The following is an 8669-nucleotide window of genomic DNA, read 5'->3' as shown; positions in this document are numbered from 1 at the left end:
TAAAATTATTAAATTTGCTTTAATAAGCACATTATTAGATGATTGAATTTCTTTTAATAACAAATCATTTTTATGAAACACTTGCTTTGTTTTTAAATATTTGATAAATATCTAAAACTAAACTGTAGTTTGTTTAAGCCTTTTCCATGAAGAAAAATATCTTATTTATTCTTAAGGTACTTGGACTTCAGCTGTGGCTCTGTTTGGGTATCTCTTTTTCTTCTATTATCCTTTTTAGAATGTTTCTATAATTAATTTGCTTTAGATATTCAATCAGGTTCACTAAAGTCTAGACACACGCATTGTTCTTGCGTTTAAGCCATAGCATATCATATTAGCAGGAATTTTATTTGTCCATAACTCCATTGTAATGTATTTGTGATTATCTAATTTAAGTGACATCATCTCAATCATACAGTGTATTTCACCGAAGCTTTTGTTAAACTGAAGCAATTTTTCTTTGCGAAATACCGACAACAAGATTGTTTAAATAATTAAATATAACATTGACCTTCAGCTTACACTTGATATCTGATCGAACGTGTAAAAATATACATAGAATATCTGAAGTGGTCGGGATCATCTGGCAAAACTATTAAGTTATTTAATGTTCATTGTGTTGTGTGTGCTTAGAAGAAGTTAGTTGAAAGAATAGGTCGCTAAATAATGGTAAAACAATCATATAAATGAAAAATATTATACCAATAATATTTGGTCCAACAAAATATATGTTATTATACGGTTACCTCATTAGTACAATAATACGTAAATACAATTTAAAAAAACTCACAAGTAAATAAAGCACGAACTGAAGATGTAGCTACATAAATTCTAAATAGTATAAAATCATACTGAAAAAAAAATTCAATAAATTATTGTACACTAACATACAAATAATAAAATAATAAATTAGGTGATCCACACCTTTTATGTATATAAATATAAAATTAAGACTCCATCAAGTATAAATTATGATTGAAGATACGAAATTGTGGCGATTTGTGTACACGCACAAAAATTATAATACATTTATAAATAAAATATAAATTTTGATTCTCTGGATCCCGCGGATTAGCCACACGTAACCGAATTTTATTTATAACATATAACAGCTATTTTTTAAAACTCAAAAATCATCTTTTACTTTAGATATTTTATATTTACTACAAAATGAGTACGAAACTATGATGTAGAGTTACGGAAAATATAAGTATAAGAAAAAAAAAAAGTTGAAAAAGATGAAATGTGAATCTAATGCGATTCAATTTGGGTTGTTCTTAAAAAACTACATAATGACCGTTGACGTAGCTAAGGGGGAAACTAAGGAAAATAACCGCCCTCTCCGTCATGGGTTGTGTTTATTTGTATATACTATACTAGTATACTATTATTAGGTATTAAAGTATTTCAAAACTTTTGTACTACTTAAATGTTTACGAATAACGATTGTTTGTTTTCGGTACATAAGCATATTACTTCTACCGTAATTATGAAGGTTACGATGACTCTCGTCTAACACTATAATTTTGTAATCATTATAGTTTTTATACTATGTTATTTCGCGGTGATGCTACCGCAGCTGACTACTATTAATTTACTATTATTATAAATTATATTTTAATATATATTTTTAAAACTATTTAAAATTCAGAAAATATAATTATAAACATGAGGGAGGGGATAAATGTTGAATTCTCAAATCTTCTCTTAACTATCATAACCTGGTTAAAAAAGTGTTTCGCCCATCCTATTTAAGAATTCTGGCTATGCCACTGCTAATGAGGAAAATGTATTTAAACAAATGTGCTTACCGGACATACTATGAGTTTCTTTCGATTTTGAATTTTGTAAATTCTCAGCTAGAATCATAAATTGATAAAAATAATAATAATTATATCTTATATAAAACATAAGATGATTATTTATTTTGTATAATATTATGATTGTTATGTTCACATACACTATTTAACATTAATTAGAACTAATTAAGGCTGTATATAGACGAATTTAGTTTTTACCAAGACCAACGATTAAAAGTGTATACCAACATACATCAATTATATATTAATATCAGTTCTTACTTAAAATGAATCCACTTGACATTGTCACACACATTGTTACCACAACAAAATAAATGCACAATAATGTTTTCTTCAATTCGTCCATTGCTATGTAAATACAGGAATCTATATCTATATATACAATATATATATATATATATATATATATAATGTAATTTCAAACTTTTAATTTTTATTGTATTTATGTGAATAATCTAAGAAAATACTTACTTATCGATTAGACTTTAACTGTTGACAAATAAAGAGTTTGAGTAAATTTAAAGAAAACAACTAAAGAATAACGAATTTATACCCTAGTTATAATCATAATGATGCATTGGTGTTTATTGACCTTATGGAGAGGAGGAGAAAGTAATGCCATGTTTTTTGACTATGTAATTAAAAATTTGATTTATCTGTTAATAATATTCGTATAAAAACCATTTTATATCTGTATCTACATGTTTTGTTTTGTAAAGCATTTGTTCAACTTTTGGCATCCACTTGTTTAAGCGAACTTGCAGTTTTCCCAAAAGTAAATACTAAAATTGCTTAAAGACTATTTAAAAAATAAAATAAATGTAGTTATACTTACATATTTAACTGTATTATTTAATTATTTATTTTATGATAGTTACAAAGTAAATTTCCAACATATCACTATTTTCATATTTACTATTATTTTTTGTAACATTGACTAGCATTTTACTAAATAATGTAACTCAAAATTATTAAGAAAATATAAATAATTATTGTTCATTAAACTATTGTTTATTTAACTTCGCTAGCTTTTTTTCAGCATATTTTACAATTAATAATTAATTAATTAATTAATAATTAATATTCTGGTCAATTAAAATTATTTTAATGGACTAGAATATTATCACACTTTTCCTTAAATATTTATATATTTTCAATGAAAATCAAAATAGAGTATATTATACTCTCATTTAAAGGCAATTCTGATTAAAATACGAATACTTAGGACTATGTTTATTTTCCAAAAAATCTTAAAGTATAATAAATTTGAACGGGTTTGGTAAATTCGGGTCTTTTATATTAATCGATAATACATTTGCATTAAAGTGACTCATTATATTAGATTAATGAAAACATTAAAGTGCATTATCGGTATGTGTTCTAGTATGGTTTATAAATTAAAATAACTGTGTATGTTAACACATACTATCTATATATATTATTAATATTATAAACATTGTTTATGAATTATAATGCCCTTAATTTATTTTTAGTTTCATTTTAGGCTTATACTAATTACTCCTTAAAACTTTTCAATATTTGATATTATTTTACTACCCTAATTTATGATTAAATTATTTTAAAAAAAACATTGCATTATGAATAAACACCATTCAAAATCAAAAATTGAATATATAGATGATTGGATGGAAGAGTTAATTCTAGTCGACATTTTATTGACAGAAACAATAAAAAAATTGATGTATGCTAGATCGCGGATGATGGAAGTGAAACTTGTGATCTGTTTGGGCACGTGATAGGGATTTAGAAAATGGCATATTTTAGGTCAAGGCACCCAATCGGTATTATATTATATCAATATTATATATTATATATAATATTATAGTAAAATCCTAATAAATTTTGTGTAAATATTTTGATAAAAACGGAATCGATCGATAATATGATTTTAACTATGAATTGACTATGACAACAAAATCATAGTTAAATATTTTAATAAAAGCAGAATAGTTCAAATACTATAGTTTTACGAATATTTAATAACCAAATAGTTGTTAACTCAACTAAGTCACCTAAGTTGTTTTTCTCACTATGGCACCCACATACGTATTAGCAAGAAAAACACTAATCATGATAAAACCATTATATGTATTCCTTGTTGCGCTCAGAAGTTAAAATTGAAAGATGATATTTTAGACATTTTTAAATAAATATTCCCAAAAAACAATATGTATAATTCAGAAATCACAAGTTTTTAAAATAATTATATTTAATGATATTGCAATTATGAATAAACCGATAATTATTTCAATACGTATACATTGATATTTATGATGAAACAAGGAGTAAACATAATTATAGTTTATACCTAAATCATGGAAATTATGTTAGAAAAAATATATGGTGAAATCGAGTAAAAATGGTATTTGTTATAGAAGATTTATAGCTTGTGATACATCAGTTATTTGCATTGAAAAAACATGAGTTATTTAAACTTTAATATTTTGCAACAATTTACACATAATATATTTACTCAAATGTGAGTTTCGAGAACACATTTCAACCATATTTTTAAAAATGCAATTGCGTATTAAAAAGAAATTAATTGAATTTGATAAATATTTCGTTAATCAATACTGGTATTAAATAATATGGGGAAAATTTGTAACCGCGCCTTATATTACTCCATATGACCAGATTGGTCTTAACTAGAGGTCGTGGTTGTGAACGGGTATTAGAATACACGGGTACACGGAGCCCAGGCACACGGGCAAAAAACATTAAAGCCCGTGTATATCCGTATATTTAATACCCGTTCATACCCGTATATTTATTTATTATTACCTGTGTATATTACATATTATTGAAGAATTCATATGCACTTTAAAAATTTACATTTATAATAATAATATAATGTAATGTATATTCCAATAATTGGTTATTTATTAATAATAACAATTGTATAGCCCTCAATTACTTACCTACCTATTATTATTTAAAGGTGTTATGAATAGTTATAAATTACATTTAAAAATTAGTTAGATGCATTCGTTTATCGTATAATTGTATATAGGTATAAACATAAAGTATAAGTATAATAATACTTAAACTGGTTTTAAGATTAAAGAATTAAAAATCTTAAAGCTATGTTATCGCCAATATTATTGCATTGCGTTTACGCATGTGTGCCTTGTATCTAAACATTGTTGGTGATTTTAAAGTTGTTCCATACTTTATAGTGTCTGTGTTCACTATTGGTACGTAAAGTGTAGTATTAATATTTGTATTATACATATTAAAAATTTATCTTTGAAAAATGAGTTACCGTTCTAAAAGTTGGGTATGGCAATACGGCAAACGCCAAGGCGATAAAGCTTTTTGTGACTTATGTGAAGATAATTCAAACAAAGTGTTTTGTTGTGCTGGTGAATCAACGGGATCATTTGGAAGACATTTAAAACTCATTCACAATATAAGCAGAAACTCTCAAAATCCAACGTAAGTACTTAATTCATTTATAATAATTCAAATAAAAAATGGACTGGATTAAAAATTAGAAAAGCTAATTAATAATAAAAGAATACCTAATACCTAACCTTACATAACGATAAAGTGAATTGTTTAAGAAAATATATATGATACAAACTTATAGCATGTTAACTCTTGGTACATCATATAATAAAATAATAAAATTCCTATTAAAACATGTTCTCTTATTTTCTGTTACATTTTTGGGCGCTGAAACGATACCTAGGTAGAATAGTTCAATTTATTTTTGTTGTTTTTATTCTTTAAAAGCTAATTTTATTTTAACAAATATTTGAATTGTTGCCGCGTTGTGGTGAATTCACACTTTGTATACACGATGTAGCAGGTTCAATTCTACCTTATGCAAGTAAACATTTTGCTTTATTTCCTTTTATGACTATATATTTTTTAATACTTGGTTATATAAACACATATGACGTAATATAGTTTATATTTTTTTCACATCGTAGACATTGGACCTGTCCTAATAATAATTACAATTACATTAACAATAATAAAAATAATATATATTATACACTAAACATAATGTAATAATTTTATTATCCAACTTTTATTCCTATAAAATTGATTCAAGTAATTGTAATTATTGTCATACTTTAATTTTTTTCTTAGTGATGATAATTGTCATGAAGATGAAGAGTGTAATACAGTTGTTAATTTAACACAATGTTCATCTTCAAATAATTTAAATACTGAATGTTCATCCTCATCATCGGAATTTCGTGAACCACAACCCCGAAAACGGCGTAGAACTTATATTAATAAGAACTTTGAAAGAAACCGAATTTGTACTTCTGAAAGAACAGAAGAAATCCATCAGGCGTTAGCTAAAATGATAGCCATGAACCAAATGCCCTTATCCTTTTGTTCTAGTTCCGGATTTAAACAATTTATGAATATAGTTGAACCAAATTATATAATTTGTAAGGAAGGTGCTATCAAACAGAGACTCAAAGGATTCAAATAGTCGGTTGAAGATTCAATAAAAAAAGAATTAAAAGACGCCAGGAGTGTAAGTTGCACATCTGACTGTTGGTCATCGATAGCTGAAGAATCGTATATAATAGTTACTGCACATTTTATTGATGACCAATGGTGCCCAAAGTCATACACCCTGACCGCTCATAAATTAGAAGATCGTCATACAGCTTAAAATCTTTCAAATCAACTAGAAATTACTTTTTATAAATGGGAAATCGACCAAAAAATTATGTCAGTAGTTACTGATAATGCAAAAAATCTGTTGAATAAATAAATATCTGTAAATATATAAATAAAAATCTGTTAATATAATGGATAATATCATAGAAAAGAACGATCTAACATGTGCCGCACATACTTTACAACTGGCTGTCAATAATGCCCTAAAATATGATAAAATAGAAAATTTAATTGAAATATGTAGTAAAATAGTTTGTCGTTTTAAGCATTCAAATTTAGCAAGTCAATATTTAAAAGATAAGCAAGAACAACTAGGTTTGCCAACAGAAAGCTTGATACAAAGCTGTAAAACATGATGGAATTCTATATTTATGATGCTTGAGCGCCTTTATAAAAATAGGTGCCCAATTTAAAATGTTATTGCTGATCGTTCGATGACTACAACAGCGATCGCACATAAATTTGAAGTGACGGAGCACCAATGGACAGATATTGAAACGTTAATACAATTGCTTAAACCTCTACAAATTATGACTACTATTTTTTGTGGAGAAAAATATTGTTCTAGTTCAATGGTTAGACCTCTTCTAAACGGAGTAATACAAAAGCATTTAAAGCATAATATAAGTGATGATGAAATAGCTGAACATTTTAAAACCACTGTAATAAAGAACTTTCAGATCGTTTCAAATTACTGTGGTGTCCTTCTAGTGTCGTGTCTGCTAGGCAAATAGCGTCTTTTCTAGACCCAAGGTTCAAAGACTTAGAGCATGAAACAGTTGAAGCAAGAGAGAAAATTTGAACACGGGTTAAAAATTTGATAAACGAAATGGCTGAAATTAATCGCGATATGCAAATTGAAACATCTGTAACTAAACATAACGATGCTTTTGAATTTTTGTTTGGCGATGAAGTAAACTGTGATACATCTGATTCTGACATTCAGTATCAACATTACTTGGCAGAACCACAGTTAAAATTTGATTTTTATGCACTAGAATGGTGGAAGATACGTGCATCAAAATATCCACTAATTGTTGCTTTGGCAAAGAAATATTTAAGTATACCAGCAACGTCAGTTAGTTCGGAAAGATGTTTCTCAACCGCTGGAAACATAGTGACAGCCAAGAGAAGTTGTTTGTCGCCCGAGACGGCAAACATGCTGATTTTTCTTTACCAAAACAAACAATTATTATAACTTCCAAGATCGTGAGTGATTGCTTTTGTATTTTTTGCACCATATTATGCGTTATTACATAGTACATACTGCTTGTTAATTAATTTAATATTATTATTATTATTTTGTATTTATTTTATACTATATTATTATTGTTATTATCATTAATGTTTGAATTATATATACATATGTTTATTGTTATTTAATAATTAGGTAATACAACTTTTTTTTGGAAAAAAAGAAATTTAAAATATTGAGATATTATAATGAATGAAATTACAAAAAAATAAATGAATTCTGTATTATTTGTTATACCTACTTTTCATTTTCACTCTCGGGTATTTAGATACATGAGAATTAGTAAAACGGGTATTAAGATACACGGGTATTTAAATACACGGGTATACACGGGTATTTTTACTACTCGGGCCTTAACCCCGTCTTGTTTAAAAACACGGGTACCCGTGTAGTTCATTACACGTATAATCGAGACCTCTAGTCTTAACATTGATTTATATATAATTATTTTATTATGGAGTGGGAATTTTGATTTCAACATAGGACGTAGTAAATGGGACCTTGAATTTAGAGACTTTCTTTTTGATTTAAGGTGAGGACCCCAATTTAATCTTTTGTCTGAGATTATTCCTAGATATTTAACAAAGAGAGGATAGAGACTCCTTGAAAGAAAATAATAGGTGTGTTTTTTTTTATTGAGGGTAAAGGAGACAAGAACGGATTTATCTGTGTGCGGATTGGCGGTTGCAGAAGAAACCGTTTCTGGCGAGTGCGTATACGCACATATATGTGCGTCCATACGCACCCCATCGTGTGCTTGTTGTCTTTTAGCGGCTTCAGACAAACGTGTATATCGGAATGAGATAGTGGACTGTATTATGGTGGGAACAACTATGTTGGTCAGGTGATGGGTAGGCGAGATAATTAGATGTATATTGTATAAAAGTTATAAGGCCGCCGAATAACGACCGTCCGCCGTGTGA

At 27.4% G+C, this 8669-nt stretch overlaps 1 protein-coding gene, 1 long non-coding RNA gene and 1 pseudogene across 2 annotated transcripts; 2 read left to right on the top strand and 1 right to left on the bottom strand.

The window, feature by feature from the left end:
* Positions 1 to 754: 754 nt before the first annotated feature.
* On the bottom strand, positions 755 to 2397 carry LOC112681051. The gene is made up of 4 exons (XR_003148372.1): positions 2292 to 2397; positions 2082 to 2192; positions 1812 to 1859; positions 755 to 851 (listed from the first exon to the last, which is right to left on the bottom strand). It is a non-coding gene; the product is annotated as an uncharacterized LOC112681051 (long non-coding RNA).
* Positions 2398 to 5097: 2700 nt separating this feature from the next.
* Positions 5098 to 6585, top strand: LOC112681050 (annotated as a pseudogene).
* A 35-nt stretch (positions 6586 to 6620) lies between these two features.
* Positions 6621 to 7718, top strand: LOC112681052 (zinc finger BED domain-containing protein 1-like). Its single transcript, XM_025551313.1, has one exon. The coding sequence runs from the start codon at positions 7321 to 7323 to the stop codon at positions 7687 to 7689; it is 369 nt and encodes a 122-aa protein (XP_025407098.1). The 5' UTR covers positions 6621 to 7320; the 3' UTR covers positions 7690 to 7718.
* The last annotated feature ends 951 nt before the right edge of the window (positions 7719 to 8669 follow it).

The sequence above is a fragment of the Sipha flava genome, unplaced genomic scaffold, assembly GCF_003268045.1.
Source record: "Sipha flava isolate LNK unplaced genomic scaffold, YSA_version1 18472_pilon_pilon, whole genome shotgun sequence".
Taxonomy (NCBI): domain Eukaryota; kingdom Metazoa; phylum Arthropoda; class Insecta; order Hemiptera; family Aphididae; genus Sipha; species Sipha flava.
This window is presented reverse-complemented; position numbering and strand designations above follow the sequence as displayed.